The sequence below is a fragment of the Gobio gobio genome, assembly GCF_949357685.1.
Source record: "Gobio gobio genome assembly, chromosome: 3".
In the NCBI taxonomy this organism is placed as follows: domain Eukaryota; kingdom Metazoa; phylum Chordata; class Actinopteri; order Cypriniformes; family Gobionidae; genus Gobio; species Gobio gobio.
In genome coordinates this window covers 18937178-18955064 of record NC_137099.1, presented here as the reverse complement: position 1 = coordinate 18955064, position 17887 = coordinate 18937178, and the positions used below count along the sequence as shown (strand labels likewise).

At 38.9% G+C, this 17887-nt stretch overlaps 1 protein-coding gene across 1 annotated transcript in view; it reads left to right on the top strand.

The window, feature by feature from the left end:
• dlc1 (DLC1 Rho GTPase activating protein) overlaps window positions 1-15290 on the top strand; it is a 168267-nt gene extending 152977 nt beyond the window's left edge. Inside the window, exons 9-18 of the mRNA XM_079813013.1 lie at window positions 1016-2592; window positions 3259-3438; window positions 4692-4851; window positions 5667-5874; window positions 8020-8233; window positions 8569-8683; window positions 11321-11533; window positions 12166-12383; window positions 12494-12667; window positions 13685-15290. Coding sequence (XP_079669139.1) covers window positions 1016-2592; window positions 3259-3438; window positions 4692-4851; window positions 5667-5874; window positions 8020-8233; window positions 8569-8683; window positions 11321-11533; window positions 12166-12383; window positions 12494-12667; window positions 13685-13781 — 3156 coding nt within the window. The 3' untranslated portion in view covers window positions 13782-15290. The remainder of the gene's footprint in view (window positions 1-1015; window positions 2593-3258; window positions 3439-4691; window positions 4852-5666; window positions 5875-8019; window positions 8234-8568; window positions 8684-11320; window positions 11534-12165; window positions 12384-12493; window positions 12668-13684) is intronic.
• The last annotated feature ends 2597 nt before the right edge of the window (window positions 15291-17887 follow it).

The following is a 17887-nucleotide window of genomic DNA, read 5'->3' as shown; positions in this document are numbered from 1 at the left end:
TGAAAACAGTCTTTTTGAATTAATAGCGGATTTTCTGGTGGCCAGTGAAGGAACGTTGCACACCAGGTCTTCGTTCCTTCTGATCAAAGGCTTGCCCTCAGGGGCTATAAAATAGCAACCCAAGTTTTACGAACTTTCGTTGCCTCCATTATTATGGACCGTGAAGGAGACACCTCTGGATCCCGCGACCCCCTGTTAACCGGTCAGCTAGTCTTGGTTTTGCTGATTAGTTAGGGCTCCAGGACTGTTCTAGTCTATTCTGCAGCTAAACTGAGATCTCAACTCAACTCAACTAGGGGTGTGAACTTATCAACTAGCTCTATATTCCAGAGTCCACTAAATGAACTCTTTAATCTCTCCAGGAAATGTCATAATTATTTAAGACTATTTTAACATGTTGTGAACTTGACAGCTACAATGATATAGATCTTGCACTGCAGCACATACATGTAGCTTTAAAATATTTTCACCTCCCATCCAACCCCTTTGTCCAGGATTCTCATCACATAATACATGGTTCTTCAGGCTTGCTTGAGGTGATTGCATTGATGGGGGATGGGACCAGACATGCCCTCTCAGGCTGGGGTGTGAACCCTGAGAGCTGGCCTGGAATTTTGTGTCCACCACCCCCTTTCTTACATCCCTACCACCCTCAGGGAGGAGATAGATTAACCCGAGTAAAGCAGAGAGGGGGAATGGTGAACATGTGACTGTGCTGTGACATGACTAAGCCAAACACAATAAAATCTTTTTCCTTGGTTTCATGCATATGACACCTTATCAAGCCCAAGAGGCTTATGAGAGTGAGCAAAATGACACCTCAATATGCTAGATCCATAAAGTGAGGTAATAAATTAGGTCAATCTTGACACTAAATCACGTCCTGCAGTAAAGGTAACTGATTTAGGTTCATATTACTTGTCTTTACTTTTACAAATGTGACAATAACACTGATCTCATTAATGTGCTTGGCTGCACTGATTTTAATCTGTAACTCTCTTCCATATTATTTCAGAGTGAGGACTCTGATGAGGATGAGCCATGTGCCATAAGTGGCCGTTGGACTTTCCAGCGTGACAGCAAGCGTTGGTCTCGCCTGGACCAGCTGGACCTGGATGTATTCTCCCCTCCAACTGGAGAGACTGGCTCCTTCACTGCCTTCCTTTCCCAAGATGAGCGTTTTGCCAGAGGACCCCTTCTAAAGGAGGGAGTTAATGCTAGTGCTGAGAGCATTTTAACAGATCTTAGTGAGCAGCCAGAGGTGGGCTCTCTGCACAGCGCTGGTAGTGGAGGTCGAGGAGGATCCCTGAGTACCACCGTACCATCCAGTCCTGCAACAACAATCTCCAATGTTAACACAGCCACCACAACCAGGACGAGCTCAGTTGTTAGCGTTTGCTCCTCTGGAACGTCGGGCGCCAATGAAGACTCCCTGTCTGATGGACTTCCATCGCCACTGGAACGCGGTACTTTTGCATTTGATCTAAAACCGAGCTTGATAAGTAGTGGCGCTGAAAAAAGCACACGGTCAAGAGCAAAGAGCTTCTTGAAGCGCATGGAAAGCTTGCGGCTACGCACCAGCAGTAATGCAGCCTCCAAGCGCAAGAAGAAGGGTTTACCTGGGCAAGGTAGGCTAGAGATCAGTGGGCCAGTGCTGAAGGAGGGTCTTGATGAAGACAAACTGAGACGACTCAACTGTGTGGACATCACAACTTTGGATCGCAATGCAAACCGAACCATCTCCTATTCAACGCAGACAAGCAGTGGGAGTGCAGGGAGTAGCCAGTCAGAGGCCAGCAGTGGGAGTGCTGTTAGCACGCCCAGTCCGGTCTCAAGAGCACGTAGTCAGAGCACAGCAGCGGGGTCCACCAAGAGAGGTGGTATGTACCTGGAAGGCTTCGACCCATTTAATTTTGTTGTGCTGCAACCTTCAGCAGACCAAGAAAGAAAGCAGAACCTCCAGACCCAAAGTAAGAGGATGGAGCCCAGCTCAACTGCTGAGAACAACCGACGCAACCGTCAGAGTTCAGATAATAGACAAATGGAGGAAGAGGAGAGTCGAGAAGAGGAAGGAGGTGTGATCTTCTTTTATTTGCCCGAAGGCCACAAGCCTGGCACTTTTCCTAAAGCACTTGCGGATGGAGGATCCTGTCGTAGTGGCGACAACAACTTAAGTCGGCGCCCACCCCGGAGGGGCTCTTCCACCTCACTAGACAGTCGATTGAGTGTCTATGATAATGTACCTTTCTCAGAAGTGGGAGATGATGAAGATGAAGCAGAAGGAGAGGAGGAGCCAAAACTTGAGGACGTGTTGGAACGAGTCAGTGGCCTGCAGCGACTTGTCAATGCCTGGTCAGAAACAGGAACTGGGGAAGAAGAGGAGGATGAAGAGGAAGAGGAAGGGGATTCAGATTCAGCCCTTGATTCTGCATCTCCTTGTCCATCATCCCCACTGCAGAACCACTTAGAAGAGACAGAGAACGGCAGTGACCAGGACAGCACTGGAAACCCGCTAGCAGAAAGGGATGAGACACTCAGCTCACGTGAAAGATGTGACTCTGGTGTGGGAGCATCACTTACACGAGCCAACAGGTGAAACTCATACACACACTGAGTAATCTATGAGACAGACATATCTTATGTTTTCTTATTGGCAGTTCCACCAAAACCGTTCCTGTAGTAATTTATAGTTTTGGCAAATCTCTTTGGAAAACTATCATGGCAATAAAGCACACTGAATTAAGGGAAAGGGAGGGAGAGAGGGAGAGAGGGAGTGAGAGAGCATGTCAGAACGGCTCTCCTTACATAACAAGGGACTCGAAAGATACAGAATCCTAGTGGAATGTACCGCAGGAATTCTACCCCCCACCTGGTGATAGAGGCCTTGATTAATCTCTGTTATCTGCAGCTCATCCTCTAGCTTGTGTTTATGTGTTGTATACACAATATGTGTAAGTCAAAGTTTTTTTGTGTACTTGTGAGTGTGTGTGTGTGTGTGTGTGTGTGTGTGTGTGTGTGTGTGTGTGTGTGTGTGTGTGTGTGTGTGTGTGTGTGTGTGTGTGTGTGTGTGTGTGTGTGTGTGTGTGTGTGTGTGTGTGTGTGTGTGTGTGTTGTGTTACCACAATTAATTCTGTGTGGTTCATGACTTGCCATTTATAAACACTAATTTATATTTTTCTATAATGTCTATGTTTTGAACATTTTGTGATTGTTTGAGCTTGGTTAGGTGTAACGGTTGTGTGAATGTTTATGTTGCAGACCTCAGAAACTGCGCTGGCCAAGTTTCCAGATCTCCCACAGGCCAAGTCTGTCGTCAACAGTGCTACAAGTTGGATGTCAGTCAGTTTTGCAGATGAACCTCCTCCAGAAATACAGCCTGCTCAAACTTACTGCCCTACTGGAGAGATACACACCGACCAACAAGCATGGCTTCAGTTGGTGAGTATCTATCTATCTATCTATCTATCTATCTATCTATCTATCTATCTATCTATCTATCTATCTATCTATCTATCTATCTATCTATCTATCTATCTATCTATCTATCTATCTATCTATCTATCTATCTATCTATCTATCTATCTATCTATCTATCTATCTATCTATCTATCTATCTATCTATCTATCTATCTATCTATCTATCTATCTATCTATCTATCTATCTATCTATCTATCTATCTATCTATCTATCTATCTATCTATCTATCTATCTATCTATCTATCTATCTATCTATCTATCTATCTATCTATCTATCTATCTATCTATCTATCTATCTATCTATCTATCTATCTATCTATCTATCTATCCATCCATCCATCCATCCATCCATCCATCCATCCATCCATCCATCCATCCATCCATCCATCCATCCATCCATCCATCCATCCATCCATCCATCCATCCATCCATCCATCCATCCATCCATCCATCCATCCATCCATCCATCCATCCATCCATCCATCCATCCATCCATCCATCCATCCATCCATCCATCCATCCATCCATCCATCCATCCATCCATCCATCCATCCATCCATCCATCCATCCATCCATCCATCCATCCATCCATCCATCCATCCATCCATCCATCCATCCATCCATCCATCCATCCATCCATCCATCCATCCATCCATCCATCCATCCATCCATCCATCCATCCATTGAACATCGACACTTATAAAATAAGAAATTTCAGTATGTGAAACCACGATACATCATGATAATGACAAACCTGCTATTCAGCACTTTGGACACATACACACAAATGCACAGACAAATACACTGTCGGTCGGAAACACAAACAACCTGCCACATGGATGTCCACACATGTGTTTGTTCCATTATATCCCGTCTGCTCAGAGCCATTGTCTGCTGTCACAGTGTTTATCATTTTGTCTGTAAAGGTGGAAACAGCTTTTAGTGGCTCCTCATCTTCTAAATATTTTCCCATTTTCCTGTTGACACATGTTGCTCATATGTAGCCATGTGTGCCTCTGAACACTTATGTAATATTGAAGAAAATGTGGTATGTGTGTACTGTGCTCTGTATGACTTGACATTAAATTACAACTATAAGATGTTGGGAGTAAATAAGTAAAAATAGCAAGACTACTGTGTAGCACGGCAACAGCACACCACTGTTTGCAATGTCAATTTGTATTTATATATACCTTTCTGTGTTGCTTTACAGGGCTGTTCCCAAGTTTATGAAGCGGATCAAGGTTCGAGACTATAAAGACAGGAGTGTGTTTGGTGTTCCACTGCAGGTGATAGTTCAAAGGAGCGGACAACCCCTGCCTCAGAGTATTCAGCAAGCCATGCGTTACCTACGGAGCCAATGCCTCGACCAGGTGAGAGATGACAGACGTGCACATATGCAAGTACGCGCACGTCCAAACATATGCTTCAAAGCTTACAGAAGATTTCACAAACACGTCATAGCATACCTAACTTTGGTTTGTTCAGTGGTATATTCAGTCCTCTATAGAAAAACAACAATCTAAATATTTGTTAATAAAAATCTGCAAAGAGAAAAAAAAATTTCTCTGGTCAAGGTCGTAACCTAGTTAAATGATCCCTATTTGAACAGCTGTTTAGTTGCATGTTCCCTGTTGTGTTGCTACATGCAACAAGGCCATATTTAAGAGCAAGACATCTGTTGTTTTCTCACCGCATACTTGAGTTCAACACTCAATATGCCTGAATGTCCTGGTTCCATATATCCACTAGTTACATATTACCAGTTAGACACATGGTTGAAATTCCATTCCAAAGGTGTTTATGAGAAAGCAAGTGACCTATGGACTCTCTCTCTCTCTCTCTCTCTCTATCTCTCTCTCTCTCTCTCTCTCTCTCTCTCTCAATGTACATAATAGTTCGAATTTTAGGCATTTCCAGACTTCATAGCTGAGTTATGTAAGAAGCGGTAGGGAGTTTTCCTGGAGATGTCTTTCCTGTATTAGGAAAACTCATGGTCACGGTGGTAATCCATCTAGCTGTCAGTTTGATTAAGAAAGAGATCATTCAAGTGAATAAGGGAAGATCATTTAAAATGCCTGCATTTAAAGACATTTTGTATTTCAGTAGCAACTTCAAAACATATTTAGGCGTAATTGCAAGGCGGTTTTACTGTTTATACTAAATGTCTATCCATCTTTCTTTACAGGTGGGGTTGTTTAGGAAATCAGGGGTGAAGTCACGTATCCAAGCCCTTCGCCAAATGAACGAATCATGTGGTGCTGGTGGGGGCGGAGTCAACTACGAGGGCCAATCAGCTTATGACGTGGCCGACATGCTAAAGCAGTATTTCCGAGACCTTCCAGAGCCTCTGCTTACCAGCAAACTGTCTGATACCTTTCTGCAAATATATCAATGTAAGAACTTGCATAGAATTATTTTTTTTTTTGTAAAAGACCACACACACTTGCACAGACGTGCCCGTACAAAATTTACTCACAAACATTGATATCTTGGCTTATCAAGAACTCAAACATTAAAAGAGCAAGGCATTTCATAACCAGAACTCACAACTACACAATGACTGTACTATACTGTAGATGCTTGTTCTTGGATGGGTGAAGAAATCTAAACAAGTTCAGGAAATAGCTGTCAAATGACGTTTTGGCACCTATAAATCAGAATGTGAATCAATGCCAGCACCAAGTTGTAACTCACAAGCGGTCTAGTGTGTACTTACCGCAGCTATTTCACAGCACACAAACTCTCTAATATGTGTGTGTGCTCACCTCAAATACCAGAATTTTGAACAACTCCAAACACGTACATCACTCTGGTAAACAATCCATAAATTAGTCTATAGATGATGCCAAGGTACATGCATTTGAAAATGTGTTTGGTTTGGAGCCAGAACATTTTTCCATTAATTTATTTCATTTTATATTCATCAATGTTCCATTTAGAAAATGGAACGAGAATATAATACAATTTTATTGACTTCTCTAATGTGATTTACGAGGTCTGTCGGCCATGTGTCAAAAATTCACAGTGATTATTCCATTTGTAGTGAACAGAACATGATATTATATTGATACTGTGATATTATGGTACATTGTTCTTGCTTGGAGCGGCTCACAATAAGCAGCATTATAACTCCAGTCTTTCAGGAAAATAGCTTGATTAAAGTGGTCTGTTACCCCAACCAAAATTACGAAGAAAACAACCAGCACAAATATGTCCTCTCAAAGACTATAGTTGACCCCAACCGCAAGAGAGGTCTCAATCCCACACAGAAAAGCAAGGGTTTGTGCGTGCCTGTTTTGTGTTCACACAGGGTCTTTCATTCCCAAGGGTGAAAATAACAGACATCATCTGACGAACACTCACACACAATTCCATACATGACATTTCTGTTCACAGCAATCCGTCCTTTGCTGTTCAAAAGCCGCGTTTTTGTAATTTTTTTTATCAGTGGCATATTACAACACGTTGCAGATATGCTGAATATAGAGATTGTGTGGTTTGCGTGTGCTAGATTCTTCTGTCAGTCTAGTTGATTTATATTGTTGATTTCTGAAGTTTGAACACCCCTCCCTGATCTGGACTAACTCCCTTCCTTCCTTCCTTCTACAAATGACATAATGAAAAAGAATAGTGTTGTGGGTGTATTGATTGTATTAACTTGTTATATTTTTAGATTAAATATAAAAAAGACGTACAAAGATGTAAATGTTAAAAATAAAACAAATACACGTAATATAAATATTCTAAAATACAAATATAAAATGCATATATAAATATAATAGGGCCTACACATATTTGAATTCAATTTAAAAAATATTATATACATAAATAATATAAAATGTAAAAATATACCACTAGTAATACTGTTATAGACATGGTTTATCACGAGTTTTGTCATGTTTTGTATATTTGCTTGCTTGCACTGCCACAGTACTTTTTGTGTGTATCTTAGTCCCTGTTTACATCTGGTATTAAGATGCAATTTTGTCGATCGGATCACAAGTAGACGAGTGAGAGACATTCCCGTTTACACCTGGTGGTTTAATCCGTCTCTTTTGTCCACTTTCTGTCCTGATTATGGAAGGGTAAATATATGGGCTTTTTCAGATCTTTTGATCTAATGGATGAAATAAGCTCATGCAATTTACATACAACCATGCCCGGAGATGACCTTTGTTTCGGCCCTGAGAGCCGCAAGAACATGTCAAAGTGCGTGTTAGATATCAGGAATGGTGAGAGAACATAGGTATGTTTTTCGTCTTTAAACCAAACTTCAGCCGACTAATCCCGTCTGGCTGTTTTGTTTGGCTGTTCGAATGCATTTGACCACATGAGCGTTTACACTATACGAAAGCAATCCAGTCTAATGCGTTTTCGACTACCTCTGTAAGTTTTAGACCCCGTTTACACCGGTATTTAGCATCATCCACTTGTGATCCGATCGACCAAAACGCATTGTAATACAAGGTGTAAACAGGGCTTTATTCCTAATACACTGTGTTCGGAGTAAACTAATGAAACAACTCTGTCGGTTTCAGACGTTCCCAAAGAGCAGCGTCTGCAGGCAGTGAGGGCCGCCGTGTTGCTTTTACCGGACGAGAACCGCGAGGCCCTGCAGACTTTGCTGTGCTTCCTGAGTGATGTAACAGCCAGCGTGGGTGAAAACCAGATGACCTGCACTAACCTGGCCGTGTGTTTGGCACCCTCTCTCTTCCATCTCAACACACTGCGGAGAGAGAGCTCCTCACCCAGGTGCGTGTGCATTCAGTCTGTTAACAGACTTCACATAGATCTGCTCATCTTTTTAATTGCAAACTTCCATCATATTTGGCATATGACTACTTCAAACCCTTAAAGCATGCAATTATGCTCGCTCTCGCTTAAATAGCCGCCCTACAAAAACAGGAAACTAGGGAAGAATAGGTTAAAAAAAAGAGAGATGACTTACGTAAGGCTTTGAATGCCTGCTGCACTTAAAAATGTAGCATTCAATTTTAGCCGTCACGCCGAGATTAGATAAGTGCTTGCATCAGACATCATTTTTACTTTATCCGTTTAGCCCTTTTAATATGTCTTCCTTATCACAGGGTCATGAACAGAAAGAACACCTTGGGAAAACCAGACCAAAGGGACTTGAACGAGAACCTGGCGGCCACACATGGCTTAGCACACATGATACAGGAGTGCAGAAAACTCTTCCTGGTGAGCATGACCTTATCTCTGAGTGCATTTTTCCAGCATAAACACGCAAACACACATGTTTTACGAAAAAAGCAGACGAACGTTCATCTCTCACGCACATCAATGTTATCAAAGCCTTGTCAGTAACAGTTTAAAACTGGTGGTCTTATCACTCTCCACCAGATGTGTTTCTCTGTCATATGCTGGTCAGGTACAAAGACAAATGCACGCTATAGCATGTCAAGACGTCTGCTACCAAAACAGTAACCAAAAACTCTGAATTTATTTAGGATTTAAGATTGATGCAGTTGTTACACAATGACCAATCCCTTAATTGCCCATACAAATACTCATAAACATACATACATATTTAGCAGCCATGGTTACAGCTAGCAGTGTTGTTTTATATCAATACAGCAAGGACCTTGTGTTCTAGAACATAACATAACACATAACAATAATGTGGAAAACAGACTGCAGGTAAGAGCGGCACAGAAATGTTAGGATGTCCTTAATATAAATAAATTATCAACTAATAATCACACATATATATAATAGCATGTGAATCCACAAACTGCAGTACATTTTAATATATAATATAAGGCTGTTAAATTGATTAATCACAATTAATCGCATCCAAAATAAACTTTGTGTTACATAATATATTTATGTACTGTGTATAACGATTATGTGTATATGTAAACACAGACTCATTCATGTATTTATTTATGAAATATTTGTATGTATATACTGTATATGTATTTATATAATTTATATTATATATAAATATAACACATTTTTATTAAATTCATGCATGTGTATATTTTTAATATATACACTGTAAACACACACATACAGGTCTGGAAAAAAATTAAGAGACCACTTAACATTGATTTCTCAATGTTATGTAAACACAAACTTTTATTTTGGATGTGATTAATCGTGATTAATCGATTTGACAGCACTAAAAAAAATACTATTCAATTCAGTGAACTCATATTTTTCCCTGCAGTGGGAAATGTAGAAAACGTTAAGTAAATAAATAGCTAACCTCTGGCCACAATTTTAATCACATATTAACAGCAGGTTTGTCGCAAATATTTGTGCAACGTATACACATACATAGACACACACTTTCCCTTTTAGTACCTATTCATAGGTCAGGAAGGAAGTTCTTAACTGGATAAGTGTAAAATAATGAAAGTCAGAAAAGGTTGAAAAACAGAGGAAATTCAATTTTGCGTCTGTCAGAAATGAAGTCCACAAAGCACCATTGTCTTGTAATGTTCACTTACACACTTGCACAATTGTTGTACCATGTGCCACTGCTTTCCCTGAGCAGATCATAACAAACTACGTTATTAGATTAAGCTGATTATGTGGAGCCATTAACATAAGAAAATAACTCAATTTACGACAATTAGCAAAAGTTATTTTCTTCTTAATGGGCTATTTATAGAGAGCGGATCATTCAGAATGAGTAACAGAAAGATAGCATCTTGTATTAAAGGTCTTCTGCCCCTAAATCTGATGAGGAAGGTCTGGCCGCGCTGTATCCATCAGAGTAATGCTTTTTGCTGTACGCAGATAACAAGTTTATCTCAACAAACGCTGGAAAGGGACAAGAACCATGACATGATAAACATCATCAGTCAGGCAGGAAAAGGACAGAGAGCAGGACAGGACACGCACAAAAACACTCACAGTGGATAAGGGCAGAACGCTGGACAAGACACACACACAAACAGGATGAGCCACTTCCAGTTACGAATGAATCACTTTTGTCACTTCTCTTCCCTTCACATTCATTTCAATCACACCAAGAGCAGTTTTAATGTTCGGATTTAGTATAATAGGTAGCCATGATTTAAACATCTTTAAGTATTTGAGGCTGAAAAACTAGTATACTACAATGTAAAAAAAAAAGGTATTAGTACATTGTACAAGAAAATATGTAACACTTTATTTTAAGGTGACATAGTTACATGTACTTACTACGGTAATAACAGTAAATTATGCATAATTACAAGTAACAAAACCTAAACCAAACTATAACCCTAATCATAACTCTAAGTACATGTAGTTAATTCATATTAGTCAGTACTTATTTGAGTAAGTACAATGTAACTGCCACCTTAAAATAGTGTAGCTGAAAATATTTAAAATTTCACATTTAATTCAATGTGCTACTTCCCGTTTCTTTGTAATTGTTTGTGAAATTTACTTGCAATTTCTAAGTAAAAATTGTTTCTACACCTACGTTTTTTCACTGTACAACCATATTATCATGATTTGTCATGGGTAATGTAATATCAAGCTTACAATGTTCACTCTCTGCTAGTTGCTCCCATTGGAGAAGCTAATGTTAATGTGCATGTTATGAACTAGTCACGAGTTTCTCTTTTAATTAATTTTGTTCTCGAAAGGTCCCTGCTGAAAAGGCTAGCTTGTATATGTTTTCTTTTGTTAGCCGGAGCCTAAAATGGATTGCTATTGTTGTTGCTGTTGTTTCGGGCCTTTGACTAACTTAGCAAGATGTGTTTCCTCATAGATTTGCCGGTGAACATTATGGTTATGCTGGCCTACCAGCACCAAACCAACATGGACCAGCATGAATAAGGGATTTATTCGTTTATTAATACCTTGTTTTTCTTTCAGATCCCAGAAGAGATGTCACGCTGTAGGAATTCTTACGTGGAGCAGGGCTTGAGTCCCATGCGGATGGAGGTGTTGGTGGAAGACAGTGGTTCCTGTAGCTACCAAAGTCTGCTCAAAGACAGTATTGATGCCCTGCTTAAAGAAGCCAAGGACAAATTCAAAGGTTATGACAGCTGCTCGACTCCTGAGAACGCTGAACTTGCATATAAGAAGGTAAGGGAACTGTAAATACACACCCTATTCAAGTCACTTGGACACTATTTCCCATTTCATGTGCAATCTCTCTTCCTTCCTTTGCTAATTTTCTTGCTTGTGCCTAATGGAAAAGCTGTCTTTTTTTCCCTTACATCACTTTTTTTCATGTGAAAGTGTCTTTTCCCAGCTCTGTTTTGGCCTAGAGCCCACCATGGCGTCAGTTTGTTCTAGCACTTCACACCTACCAAATCACACTGAGTTCACTCAGCTTGTCCTTGGACAGCATTTCATATACCCTTAAAGCAGGAGTATCCAATCCTGCTCCTGGAGGACCACTACAGCGTTTAGCTCAAATCCTCATTAAACACATCTTAACCAGTTAAAAAAAAACTTCAGGATTGATAGAAACTTCCAAGCAAGTGTGTTTGGAAAGGTTGGAGCTAAATTCTGCAGGACATTGACTCTCCAGGAGCAAGATTGGACACCCTTGCCATGAAGGAGTACAGAATCCTCTGAGCTACCCATAAAATTGAAAATCTTCTTGGATGAAATCACAACTAGGACCCCAGTAATATCATGCTAGTCAAGTACTGAGATTATTGTGCTGGAACCGTTAATGACCGTTGCATCATCATCATCTTTCACCACAGGTTCAGGATGGGTCATCTTTACGGCAGTGGAAAGTATGCGTGGACGTGCCTGCGCCGGCTGAAGACGTCTTGCAGCGGATTCTGCGGGAGCAGGAACACTGGGATGAGGACCTGTTAGAGTGCAGGACTGTGGAAACACTAGAGCACAACACAGAAGTCTATCAGTACGTCAGGAACTCCATGGCGCCCCATCCGCAAAGAGACCACGTGGTGCTCAGGTGATTAGAAACAAAGTCTTCTTACCTAAAGTGTTTCATGGTTACAATTCTACTTTAAATTCGAATTAGGAGTCCAAAAGAAATCTAAGCATTTTTTTGTTTTGTTGCAGGTCGTGGGTGACAGATTTGCCCAAGGGAGTGTGTGCGTTGGTGTGCGTGTCGGTGGATCATGAGAGTGCAGCGATGCTGGGTGTTCGTGCTAACGTTCTGACCTCCCGCTATTACATCGAACCCTGCGGACCCAACAAGAGCCGTCTCACACACATATCCAGAATAGACTCAAGGTAAGAGCTGCACAGGAATCTCAATATCTTCTCAGATATCTCAGATATATCTCAGAATATTCTATATTTACTTTTGTATTTAACGTTTTAGTTCCATTTCAATTATTAGGATGAGGTAGATTTTTTGTGATTCCTGAATTTTTTTTATAATATTAAAAATAATAGTAATTATTATTATGTATTTATTTAATTATATTTATTGTATTATGTTATATTAGTAATAATGAAATATTTATTTATAATAATTATTAGATTTTTTAAATGCGTGTTATAATTACATAATTAAAAATAAAATTATGTTAATGTAAGTTAAATATTATATATATATATATATATATATATATATATATATATATATATATATATATATATATATATATATATATATATAATGTATGTATATATATATATGCATATATGTATATATATGTATATGTGTATGTATATGTGTATATACACACACACACACACACACACACTGTATACACCGCATATATGTATATCTGTAAAAAAGTAACTATTATTATTATAAATATATTTATTTAATTAGTTATATTGTAATTAGTTGTATTGTATTATATTATTAATAATTAAATATTTATTTATTTATATTTATTAGATTTTATTTTTAATAAAAATCTAATAATTGTGTAATAATAAGTATGTTAATGTAAATTAAATATTTAAATAATATTTATAATATATATTATTTAGATTTTGTATTTAAATAATAAACATTAACATAAAACATATTTTATTTTTAAATTAGATATGTATTTATTTATTGTTGTAATTATTTAATTAAAATACATTTAAAAAATATTTTATATACTATATTATTTATTCTATTTTATTCCATTTTAACATATTTAATATGAATATAATTTTTTTAATATTTGCATATATATTTATATTTAAAAAAATTATAATTAATGAATATTTATTTCAAATATTTTAATATAATATAATGACGTATAAATGCCTTCATCACTCATACTTTTTTTTCTGTGATTTTAGGGGTCGTTGCCCTGAATGGTACAATAAGCTTTATGGTCACCTGTGTGCTGCAGAGGTGGTGAGGATACGAGACTCCTTTACCTGCCTGGACAAATGAACACACACACACATACACACATACACACACACCTGGTGCGCACTTTGATGTTTTATTTCACCTCTCAACGAACTCACATTAGAGAGGAAGATGATTTTAAACTCCCTCAACACACGATCTGAGTCCTTAGATGATACGGACTGACAACTGTGCCCGAAACAACAAGCTACATAGGTCAAAGGTCTTGCCATTTGGATTGCCATCAAATGACACGCCTGAAAGACTGGAAATAGGCGTTTTCTGCTGCTATGACATCATCATCCTTGACGTCACAACGGTTGACCTTGTTACTGAATATGTCATAGGGTGACTACATGAAATGGGAGGTGCTTTTGCTTCTGAGAAGCAAGTATGTGTGTGTGTGTGTGTGTGTGTATTTTTGAATGACTGTGGAAGTGAGCATATGTATAGTGTGTCTGATGTGTATGTGTGTGTATTGACAAATGAGACATATTCCATGCACTGGCACCCGCTGCAATACAGTGTTTATACCCATCCATGTGTGCATCACTGTTACGTAGTATCTGCAAAGCTGTGTACAGTGCTTTCCTTATAGAGAATGGACAGATGGATGAATGGATGGACATGACATGTTTGTCTATAGACAAGACAGAAGGTGGTGGCTGGCACACCTTTGAAAGGAAGACAGAAAATGTGTGATAGAGGAAAAGACTAGTGTATGTAGACACTTCAACAGCACGGAGGGTTCCAACAGCACCAAAACCAAAGCGGAGACCAATATACAGATGGACCAATTCTTCAGGGTTCCACACAGGACTCTAAAGAAGAACATAAATACAGTTTACTCACCCCAAGGCCTGTGATTGGTCGAGATCAGTGCTGCAAACCAATAAAATGCATGTGAGCTCAACGGTCTTGAAAGGATAACTAAAAGGATAGGAAAAGCTTTTTGTTCGGATTGGATGTTCAGGTTTGATTATAGGGGGCTACCAAGCCAGCAATTTTGTCAGAGGATGGTAGAGAATGTATGAGGAGAAGTGATGTCTGTTTGTTTGTCAGTGTTAACCAGAAATGAAGTAAAAATCTAAAATAGTAACAAAGCTTGCATTTACACTTAAATATAACCAGGCCTGCGGTCACAGAGCAGATCAGAGTGGGAGTGCTGGAATCACCCTACAGAGTTCTTTCTGACGTGATGGTTCGGATGAGTCCAGTATTCCTGTTGAAGCGCTTTATGACTGTCAGTCCTGGGTTTGATGTCTCGATTTATTACTACTTGCGTGCCTGTCCACGGCGGTGTTCCATAAACGTGTGTAAATTAAATGTATGCTGCCAAACCGAGAATAACGCATGACAATGACGGTTAATTTAAACTTCTCTGTATTTATATCACTCATATCGTGTTTTTGTATGTATCTTATTTTATTGTAAATGTTACACTCTAAGTTACAGAAATGAGAAAAAGTTGTTTATCTTTTTTATTATTAATGTTATTTCTGTACAGATTAATCATGGTCAAAATGCACTATTAAATGTATTAAAACAGCATGAATGGCTTCCATCTATGGCGCGTCTGTGTTTACCTGATTGATGATCGAGTTTCATGAATAGTTACATTTTTAATATAGTTGTGTTCAGCACTCTTCTTCACCTAAAAGAATAAAAAAATAAAAAAAAAAACTGGCCAAGGTATTCGATAGCATGCGATGTCCTACACTTGTGATGTACAGTATTTTTGAAAATGTTTTGATTGTCTTAATTTATATTTTAAAAAATTATAATAACAAACAAACGCACTTAAAGGGTAACTTCAGTGATTTAGCATTAAGCTTTGTATCAGTAGAAACCCGGTAGTATATTTGAATTATGGTACTTTCCCCCCTCATGTCCCCCTGAGACGAGATAATTAGGCATTTTATTTCTGGAAAAAATCCTCCAATGACGCAAATATCGTCATTTTGCGCCATCTGAGGATTTTTGGCCAGAGCCTAGAGACTACAGGAGCTAGTTCGGCATGTTTTAAACCCGCCCAGAGGGGAGGGATCTCACTTACAGAATGTAAATGCACACGGACGCTGCCGCTCAGCTCGGGCATTCATAATGGAGCGGTATGGAGCAAAGTGAGTGTTTCAACTTTTCAATGAATTCAGCGAAGCAAGTGCATTCTGGGAGTTGTTGTCTTTCATCCACATGAGACAAAAATACATTTTCTGTCTTTTCTCAGTCTAGAAGGCACCAAATTCAAAAATAATTTCACATTTCTTCTACATAAATGACAGTTTAAATACACATTCATCTTCCCACTATTGTACTATTCATGCATTCTGACTTATTTACACTGTTACAGAGTTTGATTCTCAGAGTAAAAAAAAAAAAAAAAAAAAAAAAGAGTTGGAAATATGACGGAGTGTTTCTGTTCCAAATACACTCCTTCAGGATTCAAACAAGTTTCGGAAAGTTTTTTTCCAAGTATGGCCCTGTATGACGTCATAAAGGGTGGAATTGCTTGTATGGGCATGAGTGTATGCACACGTCAACCCGCGCGAGAGCAAGAGCACGTCCATCAACGAGCTTCGTTCGGTTACAGAAGCTGTCGGTAGCGCTGTCATTTTGTTTGCGCTGTCACCACTAAATCAACAACGTCACTAAAGAAGTGTGTTTTTGGGTGTGAGGGAAAGATAACCTTGTTCAGCTTCCCAAATAACCCCGCGTTAAGGAAACAGTGGATGCAGTTTGTTTTTCCTCCGCAGCAATAGAGCTCTGCAAGTGTGTTTGTTTGTTCCCTGTCACGAGTGAAACTGCATCAAATGTCTTTGTTTTGTTGGGAATCGGCACATAAGTGCATATAATGTAAACAACACGAACGTATAGTGAATCGAAAGTTATCCAGGGATAATGCCATGATGTATTTTGTGTGTGTGTGTGTGTGTATGTGTGTGTGTACTCTCGTGTCTCTTTAGCTCCCCTCACAGCACGCCTGCACAAGCTTGGCTGTTTTCGGAAAGAATCGGTACAGTGTATCTCTCTTTTATAAATATGATAAAAGACTCTTAGGCGATATGAAGGATGCAATACTACTCAATAGGTACTCAAGATTTACATGAGATTGGCAGAAACTGTGTGTTATGCATGTACCCTTTAAATACAGTGAACTGAAAATGTAATCCCAATACTGACATTAAAAAAAATCGTTTAAAAAAATTATACTCAAAGTGATTCATTTAAATTATTTGAAAATTAGGAAAAAACACCTAAGTTTAGGGTCCAATTCACTATTAACTAGTTGCATATTACCAGGATATTGGCTGTTTATTAGCACTTATAAAAGCACATATTAATGCCCATATATAAAACCATATTCTACATCCCCTAATCCTACCCAATAACTAATAAGCAGTAATTAGGAGTTTATTGAGGCAAATGTCGTAGTTAATAGTTAGTTAACACTGAGAGCTGGACCCTAAAGTGTGACCACATCTATAACTAATAACTTTACTAAAGCCAACATATTTTAAATGTCAATTTTTGAGAAGAAAATGGCAGTGTCTTTGTCACAAGGGAGTGAAACAGCTGTGTGGCTGGTGATCTCAGCATCTGCTTACATAATGCACATATACCGTTCAAACAAAGAGGGATTTGTCATTGCAAAGCCTGCAAGCCGAGGCCAAACTCATACCCATACCAATCAGAGAAATCAGTCACCTTTACACCCTTAACACTTCCAGCAATCTGATTTCCAAGAAAGGTAAATAGGCTAACCCCTCTTATGGAGTCACATTTATGAACCAATCCAACAGAAAAAAAAAAAAAGGTAGTGCTTTTCTGGGAACTGAAAAAACAAGCCAAGAAAGGGCAGATAAGATACGAGTGTGAAGAAAGTTGGGGTGGATGTATGAGAGAGAGCGAGAGAGAGAGTGAGAGAAGAAGAACATTCCAGAGTGTTCCCTATTTCTTCTGAGAATGAGCTAGAGGAGAGTTCCCACATTGATAAATGATAGTGCGTTAATGTTTAAGAGGGAAAACAGGACAACAAATTCCTCCAGATTGTGTGCATGCAATTTATGACCGCTTCAACATAGTTTGGCACATGTGAGCAGTCTGACAGGAAAACTATGTAGAACAAAGGCAATAATATGGACAATGAA